General features: G+C 40.1%; 1 protein-coding gene across 3 annotated transcripts in view; it reads right to left on the bottom strand.

Annotated features, from left to right (window-relative positions):
• Window positions 1-343: 343 nt before the first annotated feature.
• Window positions 344-21,016, bottom strand: part of WWTR1 (WW domain containing transcription regulator 1) — a 203,971-nt gene continuing 183,298 nt past the window's right edge. For all 3 annotated transcript variants that reach the window (XM_067737523.1, XM_067737524.1, XM_067737525.1), the window contains 3 exons: window positions 10,076-10,209; window positions 8,495-8,607; window positions 344-3,799 (listed from right to left, as the gene is read on the bottom strand). In XM_067737523.1, coding sequence (XP_067593624.1) covers window positions 3,615-3,799; window positions 8,495-8,607; window positions 10,076-10,209 — 432 coding nt within the window. In that variant the 3' untranslated portion in view covers window positions 344-3,614. The remainder of the gene's footprint in view (window positions 3,800-8,494; window positions 8,608-10,075; window positions 10,210-21,016) is intronic.

The following is a 21,016-nucleotide window of genomic DNA, read 5'->3' as shown; positions in this document are numbered from 1 at the left end:
TGTTAATAACAGAGGAACGCCTAAGAATCCTATAGTTCTGATGTCTCAGTCAAATCTGTGAGGGTGTTGGAAGGACTGTGTGATTTAGAAAAAAAAATATATATATACATATATATATATAGTTTTTAAAGTCTCAATGAGTTACTTCAAATAAAGTAGAAACCAGAATTCTGTGGACATTTAGAATATTTAAGACCAGGCATTTGAGCCAAAAAAATGTTTGCCTACAAAATTTATTTCTTTCATTGTCTGCCAGGAGGGTTACATAAACCTTTCTTCAGTACCACCCAAAGCCCTCAGTAAAAGGAACACACACAAATAACGACGAGATAAAGGCTCCAAGTGGAAATTCAACTGTATTTATTTTTCTTATACAGAATCAGAGAAGTAAAAACCAGTACCAAACTCCAGTTAAAATGGTTTGAGCTGACTGATTTTTCTGCATACTTTCTGTATGTATAGCAATCTAAATTAAAAATAAACACACATATGTCATATTACAAAATGTAGAAATAATTTTTTTAAAAGTTACAATACTAACACATAAATGATGTAGTGTGTTAGGGAAACGGTCTCTGTCAATCACCCATTTTCCCAATTAAATTAATCTACAATTTCCTTTTAACAGCTTTTATTTTTCATAAAAGTGGCACTTTCGGAAGTTACTTTCCAATTATGTCATGAGAACACAACTTGTCGCTAACAGAACTCACTCCAGATCACCTTCTTCTACAGAGAGCTTTTCTCCCAAGCTGGAGACAGCAGCATCCCAGCAAGCTAAATGTTTTACTCTGTTTTCATGTATATTGTATAACCAGTGAAAAGAAATGGCATTTCACATCCTAAATTCTATGGTGAAACGCTAACAATTACTAAGATTTCATAGAATTGCAAATAGGTTTTGACAATGTAGTTACTTCAAGAAAATGTGTTTTATCAGGGGGAATAAAAACCTTGAAAGATCTCTGAAATTATTTTTCAGTTTCAATTTTTAATCTGCCTTTTCTCTGGCAAAATTATTGGATGAAATGTTGAAATTTATTGACTGATTTAGGACTAAAAAGATGAGATATTGTGGCAGTTCTTTTATAATAAGAAATATAGTATAAATAGCACCTTATCATGAATTCTGCAGGGGTTTTAACACTTACAATAATAGGAAAGAGCCTTTAAATAGTTGTTCTTACTTTAGATTTCTAGCTTTAGTGTTCTTTAACAAAGGCCATATTTTATGGCCTGAAAAATAACAACAAAAATTATATCTGGCTTCATTTATTAGTAAACACATAGTCAGGGTCCATATTTAATTCTGGAAAAATAATTGTTATGTTCATTAATAAATGTTCCAACTAATTTCACTAAAAAAATTCTTCTAGTATTTTCTAATGCCACAAGCTTACTAGGAAATTACGTCTAAAAATTGATAATACAAATCATCGATGTTTTAACTGCTTTAAAAAGAGAGGGGTATCTGTTTCTTTTATGTTTAATAACCTGAAAATGAGTCTATAAAAATATTTTTTAAAAATACAGTAACACTGCTCAGTTTTACTAGGTCCCTTGTTTCTGAGTCTTTTTTTTTTTTTTGCTTTTTCTTAGAAAGAATGTACAATGCTTTTTGCAATTATTGCTAACACAAGAGGAAAAGAAATAGTGCTCCCTCCAATTTAGTAGCTAAAGAAACATCTACCCCCATCTCTCTCAGAGCGCTTCGAGAGAGAGAGAAGGAATCAGAGGAACAGAAACCATGGGTCCTTCAGGGGAAAAAAGTCACTTCATTGTGTTGGAAGCAATGGTAGGTTTATGGTCTTGTCCGCCTACACACTTAACATCAGCGTAGACAGGACAAGACTAGCCCTGCCCCTCCTTCTCCCACATAAAGTGCACCGAAGCCTTCTTTCCTTCTACAACAGTCTTTTGGTACAAAGACTGTAGGAGAAAATTGTTGCTTTGCTCTTTGGGGGCACCTCATACCTCCTGCTCGTCTTGCTTTTGGGGTACTATAGCTTGTCTATTTCCATTTCACACCTAACAGCCTTTCCACTATATTCCCTAACTTTACTACTTCATCTCTGACCTTTACACTTGCTTTCTTTCCAACAAGATAAGATGTATTCTGCCATCTATCTTTTGGTAGATCGAAAAGGATCTCAGATCCCCAGCAAATAAGCCCCTCGGGAATGGAAAGGTTCCTCTCAGAGACCTGCATTATTAATGTCTCTCAAAAAAAGATATTAAATTCATAGATTATAAATAATGTCCGTTCAAAATATTAAACAGTTGAGGACTTCATTGGCAATGCAGGCAGGGTGCATGCCAGGCAAACCCAATGCTCTCTCTCAGTCCTTAAAAGCTAATAAAAAACGGTTTTGGTTACATAAGAGGTATTGAGTACATATTTCATGCCTTTTTATACCAACTGTAGCAAACAAGGTTAGGATAATATACTTAGGAATCAACATTAGTGACTTCAGAAACATGTCTCCACCATACACCCTCAGGGGGCATTTTTTTACATGTCAGTCAGAGATCTGCTTCATCCTTCAAACAGTTTCATAGATAAGATTACTTTAAACCCTTGAAATCTTGAAAGAAGCGAAACCGACAAGGCTTTGGAAGTTTAAAAGCAACAGCTTACTGCGTGTGCCATCAGGTTGAAAGCTACGTGGTCCTGATGTTTTCAGAACGGTTTCAAAAGACAGAGATACAGTTGTCACTGATTTATCAAAAACATTTGACTGCCCTTTGTCATCAGCTACAAAATGATAGTGCTTCATAAAATAAACATTTGAGTTCTAAGCTGCAGTTTAAAAACAAAAAAATCCAACTTGTAATTTTAAAAACCTTTGTTTAATAGATGTTCATAATTAGTACCAAACTGGTCTCTTTCATAAGATCTTAGTGTAGGAGCTGTGACTAACGCTGCTGTTACTCTCCTGCTGGAAGGACTAGCTGGCTAGATGCTGTGCAGTAAAATGCTAAAGGATAAACTACAATAGGACTGTGTGTGCCTTTGTGAATACAGGGTAATAAGAACCAACAGAACCAGCATGGATCCCAGACTACATTGTATTCCAAACAGCAGAATTTTACTATCTGTACAATGATTTTTAAAGCTCAAGTTAAATATTTTTTAAAGCATTTGGTACTAATGTCATCAATACAGTTTTTGAAACTGTAAATCAGGTTGAATTTTGTGTACATTTCCTGGACCGAGCCGCCTGTCAGAAGTCACTGCCTGTGGTCAGCTTTTCATGGTTTATAATCAATTGACGTATAAATTTCAGCTAACACCCATAAAGCTTAGTCATGGGGCAGCAGAAAGGAAAGCAGAGAAGCAATTCTGCATAATCAATTCTGCTGAAACAATTCTGCATAACCCATCACAGGAAGGCAGGCTTGCAGAAAATGAAAATAGAATGTTTATTTATGTTTAACTTACATTACTATCAATCAACTCCAGGCAATGATTAAACTGGCCACAAGGAAAGGAGGGAGCATGCGTCACGGAGGCAGTAAGCGGCACACCTGCAGACTTGCTCTGCTCCATCGCTTTTTCCAAGAGGCCCAGGAAATGTCAGGTCACGGCTGCATCCAAGCTACAGTGGTACTGCTTACAGCCAGGTTAGAAAAGGCTCGCTTTTGTTCAGAGCAGATTCTACATCATTGAAGAGGGGGATCAGATCTTCAGATTCCAAAGTTCCTAGATCAACATTTGTTCCCGGAAGACAGTCAAGAAAATCAGGGAACCGGGTCTGCTGAGGGTTGATGTTCATGGGTGCCTGGCCTGCATTTTCTCCTATAACAGAATGAAATGAAACCATTTTAATTCTTTTTTAGAGCTCTTGAAAGAGGGACAGATTCAAGTGTCAACATAACTCTCATCTTCATTTCCACTGTGTCTACATTCCACCAGAAGATTTTATTGCTGCAGGTCTAAAATATTTCATCTCTGTGCAAAAGTTCAGCTTCCACATTATTGAAACTGAATTGGAGATGCTCACTCCTAAGAGATGCAGAGATGCCAGGTGAACCTTTCATTGCTCTGGGTAGACACTGTCCAGAATGGGTAAATCCAGGGAAACAGGAAAGGAGCAAATGAGGGTGCTGTGGACCTGACCTACAATCAATGACTTCCCATGACAACGGCGTGAAGAGCTGGTTTGAGTAGAGAGGCCCTGCCTGTCATAAAAACCTTATCACAGAGCTATAATCCAATGATTTAACTGTAAGCTCAAATTTGCCCGTATCATCCCTCTTTATGTTCAAAGAGAGTAGTGAGGAGTTTCTTTTAACCACGTTGTTAAAAAGCTATCTTCATTGATGACTCTAGGGGTCATTTTCAAAGTATTTTAGAGAGGGGGTGTTGCAGTTCACCCCCCTCACTCCACACACACATACAGCCCGCAAGTATCTACGCTTCTCCCAATGCATGTGAGTCACAATGCATGGGAGCTGACTAAGGTTCTGAGAAGTCTTGTAATAAGGAAGTCTGATATATTTTGCTTAAGCCACTATGACCTAAAGCCATTTTATCATCGAATGCAATTTTGGCCGAATTTATATCCTAATAGAACTAGAGTCTATAGAACCTAGTTGAGAGAATGCTGTTCCAGAGGAAAGTTAAGTGTCTGGGATATAACATGTGGAATACATGCTCTTCGTGAATGATAGTATAGGAGAAGACGTACGGACAATGGAGGAAATGAGCTTTTTAGCTGTGTAACCTTATTTAGACACACTTCACCTGTCTGAAATTGGGATTATAGCACCTTCACAAATTGGAGTTAGGTGCCATGTAATATCTGCCACACATCCATGGCTCTGGGCTTCTTTCATACATACACACTTAGGAGAATACAAAAACGCATTGCTTGTTGATTGTGCTGAGAGGAAGAAAAACCTGGGAACTCAATCACAGTTAATGACATAATATCAGAGCAACTGGCTTATTCCAAGAACCCCAACCAATTTTCTGAAGGGATAAAATACACCTCACAGTCACACCTCACAGTGCATTAAAAACTATGGCCAGCTTTCACCATGGAATCACTTTTAAGAAACGTATTAAATTAGCTTTTGTGCCCTACAAGTACGGTAGCCTTCCTGAAAAGCCTGCTTAGGAATTTCACTATTCTGAGCAAAACAGGAGAAAACTCATTTTAACCATATGCATTTTCCAAGGAGAAAGAGTACATTTTTCTGAGTGATGAGGGAAAAATACTCAAACTTGCATTTTGGTGATAGTAAAACTTGATGGCTTTTCTATAACTCATAAAATATCAATGACTCTTAGGACTATTTTATAGGATTTTCATTGCAAAAGGCAGTATTTTAAAAGTTAAATCGAGTTCAACATGACCTCAATGCTGTTGTGTTACTGACTTGAAAAACATTAGTTTAGAAAAGAAAATCCAAAATAACTTTTTTCTACCCACTAGAGGGTAACAAATGGAAATGAGGCTTAAAAAAACTATCTGCCCTGAAAAATCAGCCGATCTAAAGTGCTGGATGTCTTTTTTTCTTCATCTCCAGCTAGAATTATTCATCTCTACTGATTTCCCATTTTAACTTTTTAATAAGTCAAGAATTCATTTTTTTTTAAGAATTCATTTTTTAACCAAATAAAATCTCTCTGTTTAAAAGAATTCCTCTTATCCTTTCTCCTTGGGCATGGAAAACATGAGGAGACTAGTTAAGGTTCTTCAATAAGGTTAACAATCTTAAAATCTCTCTCTTTGGAGCAACTCTGCAACCTCGTAGTAATATTTTGGGTCTTTGCAGTTTTATCCATTTAAAAAGTGGGGCATAGTGTACAACATGGGGAATATAGCCAATATTTTACAATAACTATAAATGGAGTATAACCTTTAAAAATTGTGAATCACTGTACGGTACACCTGTAACTTATATAATATTATACGGAAACTATACCTCAATTAAAATATAAAGGATGCATATCTGCATAGATAATAAAAATGAATGAATGAATGAGTGAAAAGTGGGACAGACCAAAAAAAAACAAGCAATTCTTAAAAGGGTGTGATTATTGCAGAATATTCTGGAAGGTGGATGACTTCCAGCCTTTGCTCCTGTTATTCCCTCTACTCTATCCTCACACCATGTCCAGCTGTTGTTTCCATGTGTATTTTGCAAAGGGAGTGTTCAGCTGGCTTGTTCCCATTCAGCATGTGGTCAGCATGTGATCAGTGCATCTACTAGATCTTTGCCAGCCACACTTGAGCTCAGCTTTTCCTCATCTTGTTCCTGAAAAAGTAATTATACTTCTCCCCTTGAGGGGGTTTATGCCCACTCCCTATAAAGGCTTCACAGATGTGACCCTAAACCCAACAGGCTGACACTCACTACACCAGGTTAACCTGGAACCCTAACATTTAACAAGACCAACTTGTACATTACTTCATCCTTCTTAGAAGGAGGAGAAGAGGAGAAGACAACTTTGTGCCAAGCTCTGTGACCTCATGAGCCCTCACAACTCTACAAGATGAGCACATTACTCCTACTTTATAGGTGAGAAATCTGAGGCCCCTGGGAGGTTATGTCACTTACCCAAAGTCATTACGAAGAAGTAGAGAAGCAAAGATCCAGCTCAGGTTGCCTGACTGCAATGACTATGCTCTTTTCAGGACACCACTTAATTCTACATTTTGGCTTCAAAAACATTCCCTACTTCTCCACTCAATGTCATTTTAAAAAGCCATAGAATAGAATCCATCTTCTTTTATTTTTAAATGTCAAGCTTGGATTTAGATCTCCTGAGTCATTTCTTATTTAACTTTGCTTTTTATCTTTACTGGCTTCCCAGTGTTTAAAAGATGAAAGCAAACAATTATTAAACACAGGAAGGAGCCACTTCATCAGGCAGGTCTGAAGAGGGCAAGATAAATCTCACACCGAAAAATAAAGACAGGGATGAAGAGAGGGAGGGAGGGAAGCAGGAAGGGAGGGAGAAGGCTGAAGTAATAAATTGAAGAATAACAAAACAAACAGTTCAAACTATTCCTGTGTGACTCCTCACAAGACAGTCTGTGCAATTCTCTCAACAAGTAGATGATGGGCTGCACGGAGAGCCCGGAACAGCTGCTCCAACCTTCTGGCCGAGTTTGACTTTTGTCTGACCAGTCGTTTAGTTTTAGAGCACAAAGTGCAGTCATCGAGGAGCAGAGGGTAACAAACACGGGCGCTCTGGACAAGGGCACTGGGGAAAGCGATCATTTCATCACAGAATGATTTTCTTTCAACAGTGAGGATGGAGGAGAAACTTGCATGAACAGCTCCAAAGAGGTTATTATTTAATTTTTTAAGTCCATTTTCAGGGTGTTTTTTTTTAATTGAAGTATAGTTGATTTACAATGTTGAGTTGGTTTCAGGTGTGCAGCAAAGTGATTCAGTTGTATATCTATAGATGTAGATATAGATATAGATACAGATACAGATATTTATATAGATATAGATATTTATATAGATATTCTTTTTCAGATTTTTTTTCTATTATAGGTTATTTCAAGATATTGAATATAGTTCCCTCTGCTATACAGTAGGTCCTTGTTGTTAGCTGTCATTTAATTTTGGTTTCAGAATATCTTCTGGGAGTTTAGGACTTTGATAATTAAGACTTGACCAAATTTGGAGGCATCGCTCCTAGAGAAATGGTGAAAAGGAGGTAACCGGGAAGCCAGCTGAGGCCTAGCCTGAAAGCAGGGCAGGCCAGGAACTATGTTAAATTTAACTGCCGGGGGAGGACACTGTTACCATGTTAGGATTTGGAGCTGACATTTTAGAATCCTCTGAGTTGCTTAACTTTCCAAATGACCACTGCCAATTACTTCCCAAATGCAGTTAATGACATGAAAAAATTTGCATACTGGTGACCTGTACATTACAACCAAAAGCTAGAAAAAAGCATAAATATTCCACTGTGGAAGAATGGCAAAGCAGACAGTGGTATGTTAATGCAATTGTGAGGAAAAGGCTATATGAAGCAAGGACAAACAAAAGGAAGGAAGGGAGGGAGGGAGGGAGAGAGAAGAAAAAAGCAGAAACTAAAATCCTGTGCCCATATATAAAACTATATTTGCTCCAATAAAGATGTTAAAAAAAAATAAAATAAAAGGCTACTCCTGGAATTAAGAAAAAAAACTATATTTGTATAAACTATGGGGAAGGGGCTAGAGTTTATTAATAGTGCCTGGGTTCCAGTGGCTTTTCAGCTGTTAGTTTATGTTGTTGCTGAGGTTAAGTGTCTCTCGTTGGATTTTAGAATTGAGAGGACTAGGGAACTTCCTTGTTGGTCCAGTGGTTAAGACTCCGCTCTTCCAATGCAGGGGGCACAGGCTGCATCCCTGGTCAGGGAACTAAGATCCCGCATGCTGAGCGGTGTAGCCAAAAAAAAAAAAAAAAACGAATCGAGATGACTAAAGAGACAATTTAAAAGTGCAAACCTACTGCAAGGCCTCGCAGGCTTGGCTCCTACCTGTGTCCATCTCATCCACGTTGCTGAGGAAGTCCTCCGGAGTGGTCGGGACGCTGTAGCACCCTAGCCCCAGGCCGCTGTCGGTGCTCTGCTCCCTCGAATGATATGGCCCCCTGCAGAGCAAAAGACGGAAAGAAATTTCAAAATTAAAATACAGTCATGAAGACCCTCAACTAGTGTAGTTCTGTCAACCTGCCCGATCTTCAGATAACAAAGGGAGGTGGACTTTGCACTTCCTTTTAATTTTGAAACATATATCCCTGTGTCAGTGAAATTAATAAATTGTAAGCAAAAAAAACCTGGCCATTCATACTAAATTGACACTGATTCCCTTTTCATCTCAAAATAACAATTTGAACACCATTCTACATACAGAGAATGATACCATTTATGTACACTTTTTCAAAACCGAAAACGAAGTTGAATATTGTTTCTGGATACAGACATTAACAGGTAATAAGAAATATAAAAATATGTGTGATGAAAAAAGAAAAAAAAATGGGTGTGATGGATACACAACAATTTCCAAATAGTGGCTACCACTAGGGAGGGAAGACGGGAAAGAAATGGATTTCAGTGGTGGTGGGGAAGGGTTTAAGTATTAATTGTAATACTTATTCAAAAAAAAATAAGATCTATGGAAATATGCAAAATGTGGGAGTTGGGTACGCGGGTAAATCTTAAGTTATTCTTTATACTCTTCTCTACGTTTGAAGTAGTTTTAAATCAATCATTTAAAAACGCCTTTCTTTCATTATTTCCCTTACTGTTTGTTTTCATCTCTCTATTTTTAATAACTTTCATAACTGTATTTGCTTGTTTGCCAGAAGACTCTGCAAGGGCAGAAAAGACACAGGAAATAGAATACTGCCTTTTATTTGGGTTTAAAAGGCTACAATTAAGGTTGACTACTTCTACTCATGAAGATATTTCTGGTTCAATCACCTTTTCCTTCTGCTCATATATTTCATATTTTAAAACAACACCTTTTTGTTTTAATGAAAATTTTAAATTGTGAAATAATTTTAGAATCACACAGAAGATGTAAAAAGAGTACAGAGTTCCTGTGCATCCTGTTCCCAACTTCCCCAAGGACATGGTACACAACCATAGTACAGTGATCAACACCAGGAACTGACAATGTATAATACTATTAACTAAACTATAGACCTTATTCACATTTCGCCACAAACATCACCTCTTAATTGTGTTGCTCCCTTATTTGCCATATGACATGCTTTTTATCCCCTGTTGGCTACATAAAACCACAAGATTCTTCTAAATAATTACTATACAACACCATCCCATTGAAATCGTTAAGTTCATCCCCATTTTCAAATTATTGACTAGGGGTTTACTCCATGCTATAGCACCAATTTTTGAATTTGAGATTTTTTTAAAAAAAGGTAGATGACTTCTTCCTCCACTTTTTTTTTCCTGCCACCTCCCTCCACATCCTCCCTCTATCTTAACCCCATCCTCCAAGCTCCCCAGCTTTTCCCAACATAAACAAAGATCTGTTATACTGTAAACTACATAATAAAGAAAGCAAAAATAGGTGGCCCTAAAATGTTGACTTACCCATTGAGGAAAGGATCCGAGCTATTATTAGTGATGGATCTCATGTCTGGAGTCATGGCGGGTGGGTTGACGGCAGCCTGAACCGTGGCTAGAGTCTCGGCTTCCATGGGGAGCTGTCTACAGAGGGCGGCTTCCTACAGAGAGGTGACAGTCCGAGGGAGAGGCAACAGTGATTCTTTCATTGTCATAAGGATCGGAGCAAAGGATGCTTCGCATAAAAACTTTTCACCAAACACAAAAGCGCTTTACGTTTATTCCTCATACATCAAAATCATCAGGAAATCATTAGTGTTCTTTCTCTGAAGAAATCTTATAGATATGTCACTTTCTCACATTCACAAAGTTAATGAGAAGCTCATGCAATATTTGCCCTCAAGGCACTTACATAGCAACTATCTAACCCATCCAATTGCTTAAAATACCCAAATCAGGGCTTCCCGGGTGGCGCAGTGGTTGAGAGTCCGCCTGCCGATGCAGGGGACATGGGTTCGTGCCCCGGTCCGGGAAGATCCCACATGCCGCGGAGCGGCTGGGCCCGTGAGCCATGGCTGCTGAGCCTGCGCGTCCGGAGCCTGTGTTCCGCAACGGGAGAGGCCACAACAGTGAGAGGCCCGCATACCAAAAAAAAAAAATAAAATAATAATAATAATAATAATAATAATAACCAGGAGAGCAGAACAACCAGTTTAAAAGCTTGTTAGTCAATAAGTTTTTCTATGTTACTAATTATTTTGTTGACTAAAATGGCTGAAGTTTGGGGCACCATGCACATGCAATCCAAATCCCACTGACGATTAACTATTCGATAGCACGTGGATTTCATTAGCAAAAATTAAAACACTAGCATTTTTTTAAGCTAGCACTACTTTGCCAAGGAGAGTCAATCCAAAAGGTTACAAATCTGACTGCAATTACTTTCTCTAGATACAACCTCTAGGGTGTCTCTCCCATTTTGACAAACATGACCAGACATCAAATTCCTTTCAAATTTGCTGCTGTTTCCAGAGAATAATACTTTTATATATTTAGACATGCATCCAAAACCAAAGTTAGGCTCTCGGCATATTTATGCCTATCGGTTTCCCACCACGCAGGCTGAATCACTGGTCTCACCATCCCTCAAAACCCCAAAACCATGGCTACAATGGCAAACAGAATATTTAGACCATCTAAGCTACAGTGTCTGTGTTAGATCCCTTCCAGCCCTGACACACAATGATTTTAGAGAGTAACTGCTGTCTAGACAAGTCTAGTGAAATCATCGGCCATAAAAACTTTCAGTTATTAGAGTTCATTATACTGTTCTGAGGAGTTATGGTAGCATAACTCTTATAAACCATGAAGACCTGATTGATAAGAAACTGCATTGTCAACTTATACTGAAATAAATACCCTGTCTAGACAGGGCTCTTGGTTCACCTCTGTTCATTTCGATTGCAAATAATCAAATACTTAACTAACAAATTTTATTCAGTAATCTGTAAAAAGCAAACCAAAAAATGGAGTTTTTTTTTTTTAAGGGGGATTTTAATCTCAATCTTGGAAGTACCGTCTGACTAAATCTAGAAAAACTGAATTATTTCCTATAGTTGTTTTTATGTGGTAGGCAGTGTGCATTAGAAATCTTATCTTCCAACCAAAGCTTACTCAGAGGCCTCACACACAAGAATAACAGGGATTGGACCTGGTGTGAAGAGCACAGAGGCCACCAGCCTCTCAAACAGACTCATACACACAGTCTGAAGACAGCTAGTCAATGATATAATTTCTAGTCCTTTATAAACTGTAAATGCAAAGATCCTTTGGGCAATAACCTTCATTAACCAAAAAAATCAACTGTAACTAGAATATTCCAATTCTCCAAACTTTCTGAATAAATGTGGAGTGTACCCCTAAACGGATACCCATTTAAACATACAGCTTGAAGAGACTGCTGCATTTCTTTACATGTGACACAATTTTATCACCATATATCTTAAGAACACTAGTTGAATTTGCAGTTTCCAGGTGGTCTGCATTTCAATATAATAAGAATCATTTCTGGAACTTCACTGGGGAAAAAAATATAGATACAATGTATATATGAATTATTTGTCACCTCTAATGATATATCATATGAAAATAAAACGTTTAAATTATAAGAAAAATATCTAGTTTCTGATATTTTAAGCTTTCCTCTTCATTTAAATTACTCTGGGAATAGGTCAAATAGATACAATATGCATTTTAAAAGAATGCTTGTGTGTGGCTAGATATATAAATGAAATTCAAAAGAACTATTTATAATAACCAAAGCTGGAAGAACCTATACTATTATATATCAGGGAAAATGTTTCATGGTGCCATTTCACGTCTGTCCCCTCTATTTAAAATGAGAGATAACTGAAGTTCCATTCCTCAGCATCGATGTTTCCCTAACTACTTTGAGGACTTGACCCCCTCGGCATCATAAGAGGCAATGCTCTGTTCTGCCTGTAGGGGGCTCGCACTATCATTTTCGCCTCCGAATGACTAACTTGGGAGAGAGAATACAGAAAAGGTGTTGAATATACCTGAAAACTAACTTTGCAATATAAATTAGGCCAGTCTGAGTTAGAAACTTTTCCGAGGGGGCAACACTTTCTTCGAGATTACTCTAAGGTTATTCTTAAGTCACAGCAGCCACTGTGAAGGTTATGTTGGCCCCTGGCTCCAAACCCACCTGCTCCCTATCCCACCTGGACGGTGGCCCACAAAGCCTGCCTGACAGCCCTGTCCACGTCTCCTCCTTTGTCTCGGACAGGACCCCCTCACTCCTTCACTCCCTCCCCACTGCCCCTCCCACTTCCGGCATCTGCTCCAACTGTTCGTTCTGCTTGGAACACTCTCCTCAGATCGTCCTGAAGTTCACTCCCTCATTGATGTCTGTCTCAACAGATGCCATCTCGTCAGAGATTACATTCACTGTTCTTGATGGCAACTTATATATTTACCGTCTGTCTTTCTCTTTAGAATGTAAAGAGAGGAAAGCAATCTTATTTGTCATGTTCACTTCTGTATCCCCACTGTGTATAACAACCCAGGCATATAGTGGGCACTTGATAAAATATTCACTCAACGAAGAAATGAAAAATATTGCTGGAATTCAAATGGAAATATTTTAAATTATAATTAACAATAAAAGGAAAACTTAACTAAGATCATTCAATTCTCATCTTCAACCACAAGTATGAGTCAAACAACAGTCTACTATATAGATCCCAGCTAGCCAGGCTCAAACTCCATCCTAATGAAATGATCCCACGGTGTTTCTCCTGCTCCCAACACAGGAGATGGGCAGGAGGGCAGAGTGGTCATGGGCAGGGATTCCAGGGCCAAATGCTTGGATTTGAACCCTGGCCATGCCATCTCCCAGCCAGTTATCTAATTTCTTTGTTCCCCATTGGTAAAGTGAGGATAATAACAGCATCCACCCAATAGGGCAGCTGTGGTGATAAAATGAGGTAACACATATAGGGTACTTAGAGCAGTGCTGGCGCACGAGATCACTTAATAAATGTTAACTAAGTATTATTATCGTCTTATGCTCTGTATTCCAATCCCAGAAAACAAAAGCAAAAACAAAAATAAACAATCTTAGAAGTCACACTACCACATGGAACTGACCCACTTTGAGTGGGTCAGTCCTTCCAACTTTCACCTTGGAAGGATTACACCAAATGTGACGTTCATCACGAGTCAGCAAGGCTAAGAATATAACTTTTTAAAAATTTTACCAAGGAGCGGTTTGTAAACCTTTTTGTATAACATAAAATTGATTTTTAATGTAAGTGGAGAATGGTGAGAACTTTCATTTCACTCAATTATGTTTTATAATAGCTCCATATTTAGCTTTTTTTTTTTTTCTTTTTTTTTTTTTGCCACACTGCATGGCATGTGGAACTTCCCCAACCAGGGATGGACCCTGCACCCCCTGCAGTGGAAGTTTGGAGTCTTAACCACTGGACTACCAGAGAAATACCCATATTTAGAATTTTTAAAGGTCTAGCCTTTTTTGAATGAAAACAGTTTCCTATTTCTGTTCATAAATTGAAACAGCAATACAAAATCTAAGGTTTGGAAATAAAAGAACTAACCTCACTAACACGTCCCCGTCCAAAGAAAGGAGGATTTTAATTTAAAAAAGAAAAAAAAAAAGAAACTAAATTTAAGTATAAAATTAAACCCCAGACGCAGTATGATTTTGGCTGCCACGTGACCTCCGCTGACCTTGCCCGGGCAGAAATGAAAGGCAAACACCTGACTTTAGTCTGACCAAGATGGGGGAGTCAAGACTGAAAGAGAAGCGGAAGCAAAGGCTGCAGATGGGGCACTGGGCTAAGTGAGCTGATGTGGAAACAGGGGGACAGTTGAACAAGGCTGGTCTAGGACAAGACTCAGGTCTCCAACTCAGAGCTGGCAGTGCAGCTGCCCTAACCCTGTGCTCCCTCCCCAGCTCCCGCCAGTGCAGGCAGGATAACACATGCTAAGCTGGAGACACACCTGAGCCCCTTGGTCTGTCTCATCTCCCACCTCCACTCCAGTTCAGCAAGATCCTTTCCCAGTGTCCCTTCCACTCCCACCCACCCTATCCTCCCAAACAAGTCTTCAGTTTCCTGAAGTCCTCGGTACTTTGGGTCCCTCTTCATCAAGACATATCCCCCCACCCTTAGGGGTTCTGTTACATCACCTTTCCCAGGATGCCTTCCCTGACAACCATGACCACAGCAAACCACTACCTGCCCCTTTCCCACCCCTGAAGTCCAAAATAAAGCATCCAGCTGGGGTCTGAAACTCCATGTCTCACAGTACACTCCTCACCCGGCCCCAAAGCAGCTCTTCCTGCTGACGTCAAGCTTTCTCTTAATGCCGTCACCCCTTCTCCCAGCTCCAAATCTCAGTCAACTGTCTCCCTCAGTCCCCACAACAATTCATTCATTTGCTCCTGTATTTATTTTTTAAAAATACTGTGGAGAGGGCTTCCCTGGTGGCGCAGTTGTTGAGAATCTGCCTGCTAATGCAGGGGACACGGGTTCGAGCCCTGGTCTGGGAAGATCCCACATGCCACGGAGCAGCTAGGCCCATGCGCCACAGCTACTGAGCCTGCGCGTCTGGAGCCTGTGCTCTGCAACAAGAGAGGCCGCGACAGTGAGAGAGGCCCACGCACCGCGATGAAGAGTGGCCCCCGCTTGCCACAGCTAGAGGAAGCCCTCGCACAGAAACGAAGACCCAAAACAGCCAAAAATAAATAAATAAATTAATTAATTTAATTAAAATGTTAAAAAAAAATACTATGGAGACTACCAGGTGCCCAGTACAGTTCTCGGCAACAGGGATACAGCAATGAAAAATACGGACGGTGTCCTGCCTCTTCAAGGATTCTGGAGGGGGAGACAGACTCCAACAGAAAATGATGCAGAAGGGCCAAGCCTTATAGGGTCCATCTCCCCGATATCTACATGCTCCAAACCTTCTTTCCAACTCAAGTCATCTGCACTCCTTCTCTAGACCTACCAGTCTCCATGTGCAGGGGGAGATCGTTCTACACTTCGTCACGATCTTTACAAAGGGTGACCAGAGGAGGAAAATCAGGATAGGGAGCGGTCAGAGTGTCATGTCCTACGAAGAAGCAAGGGGACTGTTTAAGAGGGACTTGTGGCACACCAAGGCTCTCAAACTATTATTGATTGCCACGTGGAAGAAGGAAGATTCCTTCTACCCCAGACTGGAGGCAGATCTGATGGAGGGCTTTGTAGTTAGTAGTTCGTTCAGTGATAGAACTGGCTGCTTCTCAATTCTCTGGGCTACTGGCCACTGGAATTTTCAAGCAGTTGTTGAGGGTTAAATGCTACTGGATATGACCAGGCCTTGGCACAGGAGAAAAAGTGTCCTTGGATTCAGAATGATGAAAGCTCAAATCCCAGCTGAGCTACTCCCTAGCTATAACATTTTGGAGTACATTTTTAACCTTTCAGTTTGTTCATCTGAAGAAAAAGAAAAAAAAAAAAGACAAAAGATTTATCTTGCTGGGCTGTTATAAAGATTAAAAAGCATATTTATCAAGAACCTGGCACAGTGAGGCAGTTACTAGAATGAGCTACTTACTCATGGTGTTAAATGTTTTAAGAGGTGGAGATGTTAGCTAATACTTGCGTATCACTTACTACTTGTGAAGCACTGCCCTAAGTGCTTTAACATACTATATCTCATTTCATCCTCCTGACAACCCAACTGTCTCCATTTTATGGATGAGGGCACTGAGGTACAGAGAGACTAAGCAACTTTCCCAGGATCTGGCCCCAGAGTCTGTTGTCATAGCCACTACACTATGAGGAAAGCCAAAGATTGAGGTCGGCAGACCTCAAATTTTCAGCCCTTTCACCTACTGGCTATAGGACTTGGGCATGTTATTTCATTTCTCTGAGCTTGTTTTCCCAGCTATAAAACAGAAATACCAACCCCCCTCCTTCGGGCAGTTTAGAGGATTTAATGAAGTGGCCTGTTTCACTGTCCTGAACACAGTTTCCCTCTCTGAATTGGAAAAGAGATGGAACTGGACATAGTCTCTGATCCTTTTCAACGTATAAGGGTGGAGCTAGTGTCCTGGGAATTCACAAGCACATCCAGCAAAGTTATAAGTTCAGATTTTAAAGGCCAATTTCAGAAAGATCTGGAAAGCTGCCCCTGGTAACCTCACCCCTACCCTGCTCCACCACAACTTTATTTTTTCTCTACATCCAAGCTGGGGGTGGAAAGACTGTTGCAAAATAAAGGCTTGAGAATCTCTTTCAGAGTTTGTGGTCTTCCATCTAGCTCCCTAAAACGAATAATTACATGCGGGTTTACAAGCACCCTCTCCTACTGGCTGGGGGAGGGGGTGGTGTGCCAAATAGCTGGAGGGGTGTGAAAGACAAAGGCCCATCTGTAAGAGGAAGGTGTTCCTGGAAGCAAACTTCAAACCTCCTTTCCTTCCAGCTCCCCACTGGCCTGCAGCCTGCCTGTGGAATAAATCAAGAGAGGAGGTGAGAAAGTCAACAGCAGTTGAAAGCATCCTGCAGCCCTGTCCATCCCGGGCTAAGGGAGCGCCTCCCGCCAGCCAGCCCTGGCCCTCCCTGGAATGTACTTGAAAGGAAAGACAATAACCTCTTCTGAGGGTGCCTGCTTGATTTAGGTGTGTGGCCAGGGATACTACAAAAATGGAAGATTGTATTGTTTTAATTAGAAAGGGTGGGGTGAGTAGAAACAAATGAAAGACAAAAAAAAAAAAGACAATATTTTGAAATCCTAACATTAAAACAGTTATTCTGGTGCAGAGAAGTTGCTCTCTCTGCCGAAACTTCCCCGGACTTCAGAGGCAGAATACTGAATTATTTACCTTCTTTATAAGGAAAAAAAAAAAAAAAAAAAAAAACACGCCCAGTGTAAATTTCTTTTTAACTCTGTGCTAAGGGATTCTAGAAATTCACTGTCACATTTCCTGGAGCCTCCCTTTTGGAAATACCTCATCACACAAGCTCAGCTGCCAGGCTCAGACTGTCGAAACTCTGACACTTCGGGGAAGACATTTGTTGAGTCCATAATTATTACCCATTTTGATGCTCTTTTAATTCAGGATATAAATAGCAATCCTGTGTTGCTCCATAATCTCTGTTGTCCTTTAGAATCGAATTAAGGAAAACATTATATAATTTAGATAGTCTCCTCCTAAGAAAAATAGCTGAATGGACTTCGAGGTGGAATATTTCTTCGTACCTCTGATCTTATCAAGATCCGAAATATGAAGCTGCTTTGCATTTGTGCAAACCTGGTGAGCCTCCATTTAAAAAGTGTTTGTACTACTCAGCCATAAAAAAGAACAAAATGTTGCCATCTGCAGCAGCATGGATGGACTTGGAGGGTGTTATGCTAAGTGAAATAAGACAGAGAAAGACAAATAATGTACAATATCACTTATATGTGGAATCTAAAAAAATGCAACAAATAGTGAATATAGCAAAAGAGAGGCAGACTCACAGGTATAGAGAGCAAGGTAATGGTTACCAGTACAGAGGTTGGGGGTAATACACAGATGAGGGGTGGGAGGTACAAACTATTGGGAATAAGACAGGCTCAAGGATGGATCGTACAACATGGGGAATATAGCCAATGTTCTGTAATAACTGTAAATGAAAAAACCTTTAAAAATGAATTTAAAAATTGTAATAACCTATAATAGAAAAGAATCTAAAAAAGAATATACATGTATAACTGAACACTTTGCTGTATACCTGAAACTAACACAACATTGTAAATCAACTGTATTTCAATACAAATTTTTTTTAAACTGTATAAAAAATATTTAAAAATAAATAAATAAAATATTTAAATGTGTTTGATTTATAATATCTTTCAAAAGGGTCCCTTTTACTTATTTATTTATTTATTTATTTATTTATTTTTGCGGTACGCGGGCCTCTCACTGTCGTGGCCTCTCCCACTGCGGAGCACAGGCTCCGGACGCGCAGGCTCAGCAGCCACGGCTCACGGGCCCAGCCGCTCCGCGGCACGTGGGATCTTCCCGGACCGGGGCACGAACCCGTGTCCCCTGCATCGGCAGGCGGACTCTCAACCACTGCGCCACCAGGGAAGCCCTGGGTCCCTTTTAAAAGAATTGGTATTTATCAGAAAATGGATTATTTCTGGGACTTGTAGGCAAATAGAACACTGACAGCAGTTACAATGGAAGCCCTTTGAGGGTAGGGACCAAGCCTATTCGTTCACTGCTGTGCGTTTAGTGCCTAGAGCATGCTGAACAAATGAATGAATGAACGTAGACAGCCAGGTTACTCTACAGGGATCCACACCCTGGGTGGACAACATGACCTCTGATGTTGCAGTCAATCCTGAAACCTAATTCTCTGAAATGCTTTTCTAAAAGGAAATTATAGCCCCAGGTGCTGAAGGCAAGACTCTATGAAGCAGCCACTACTTAGGCTATGATATGACACTTTTTAACGTCTCTAAATAGCTATTCTTCACATGACAAAAAACAGACCTCAGAACCTTCCCTGGACCAGCGCTGCTCACAGCCGGGTGTGTCCCTCCCCCGGGCCCTCGGTCAGGAATGGCTGCCAGAGGCCGGCCAGCTGGCCGGCCAGAGCCGGTAGTGGTTGTCAAGCCCAACAAAAATCTGTGAGACCTGCCAAAAGAATTCTGAGGCCTCCTGCCCAAGCCCTCTCCCCTTGTCCCTGTTGCCCTGGCAACCAGAGGCCGGGCTTAGTCAGCATTTTTGTTTGACAAGCTGCTTTCCCCTGTCCACTGAGCCTCAATTAAGGGAAGGATGGGGGTAAAAGCAGTGCTGAGTCTGCCTGGGAATAATAACCATTTCCCAACAACGCAGAGGGAGCGAAGGCTTCTTCACTTAAGACTCTTCCAGGCCCTGGAGGCTGACGGGAAGTCCTCGAGGTTAAAATCATCTTTGAGGCAGAAGGTCCCCCAGCTTCATATTTAAATGAATAATACAACGAAATACTCTCCTCAGATAAAGCCAAGAGTCTGTTTTTATGTCAAGGAATTGTTCTTTCAGAGGGGTAAATAGGGACTGCGAAGCCTGTTTCTCAATTTCTTACGAGTTACTCAAATTTTCCATTTCCTCCGGTAAAGTTGTAAACATGCCCTTTATGATACTGAGCAAATACTGTGTTGGTTTTTAAGCTGTAACAGCAGAATAATCTATAGTCTTGTGGGCACGTGTGGCTCATAGTATTTTAAAAATTTATGTCCAGAAACGTTGGAGAAAGGATTCCAGGCAGCTTAGAATAGATATGTCCAAACTCACAGCACAACTTCCATGGCTGATACAGAATAAATAAATGACTTCCCAATATACTAAGAAAAAGAGATAACAAAAGTAGTATTCTCTACTACCAATTTTGTTTTAAAAAACAAAATACACATGGATACATACGAAGACTGGAGAGAAATCACCAACATCTTCATAGCTGCTCTCTTTAGGTAAGAGTATAAGTGATGCATACATTCTTTCCTGGTTTTGATTATTTTAAACATTTACTACAATGAATGTGTTTTGTCTTTTCTGTGCGACACTTTTACTTTATTATTATCTTTACTTAGAGTCGAATTCACTCTGTGAAACTGTACAGTTCTAAGTTTTGACAAATACATAATACAGTTGTGAAGCAGCCACTGCAAGCAAGACACAGAACTGTGTCATCCCCCACAAACCCCCTAGTGCCTCTCCTGTGGAGGCAGCCCCTCCCCGATCTTTAACTGTAGCAACCACTCATCTGTTCTCTGTCCCTATAGTTTTGCCCTTTCCAGAATGTCATATAAATGGAATCATACATTGTGAAGTCTTTTTTCTTTTTCTTTTTGGCTGCACTGCGAGGCATGCGGGATCTTAGTCCCCCGACCAGGGGTCGAACCGGTGCCCCCTGCAGTGGAAGCACAGAGTGTAACCACTGGACCGCCAGGGAAGTCCCATTATGAAGTCTTTTGAGTCTGAATTCTTTCAGTTAGTAAAATGCTTTCTCTCATCTCAGTCAGAGAAAACAAACAAAAAAACTACTAAATTATATTTTTAAAAGTTAAAAACGATTTTTCACTTAAAAAAACTTCATAAACTGAATTCTAACTTTTTTTTCTAATATGAAGGTAGCAGGAAGTACATCTTCAACTGAGAATTGCTTTCTTTCCTAGGGTTGCCGTTTCTTAGATGAGCCTGAAACCGCTTCACGGCGTTTTGGAAAACTTAGCAAAAATAAAACTGATTATCACGGACAACGGAGAATGTCTTTCACGAGAATTCACTCTCCATAATGTCTGTGACAGACGCCGAAAGCAGAGAAAGTTCCACTTTCCTAATAAGGCCACGTACTGCAGACCTGGCTGGGATCCCCTTGGGCTCGTGGCGCCCCAGCCCTT

The sequence above is a fragment of the Pseudorca crassidens genome, chromosome 5 (assembly GCF_039906515.1).
Source record: "Pseudorca crassidens isolate mPseCra1 chromosome 5, mPseCra1.hap1, whole genome shotgun sequence".
Classification (NCBI taxonomy): Eukaryota; Metazoa; Chordata; class Mammalia; order Artiodactyla; family Delphinidae; genus Pseudorca; species Pseudorca crassidens.
This window is presented reverse-complemented; position numbering and strand designations above follow the sequence as displayed.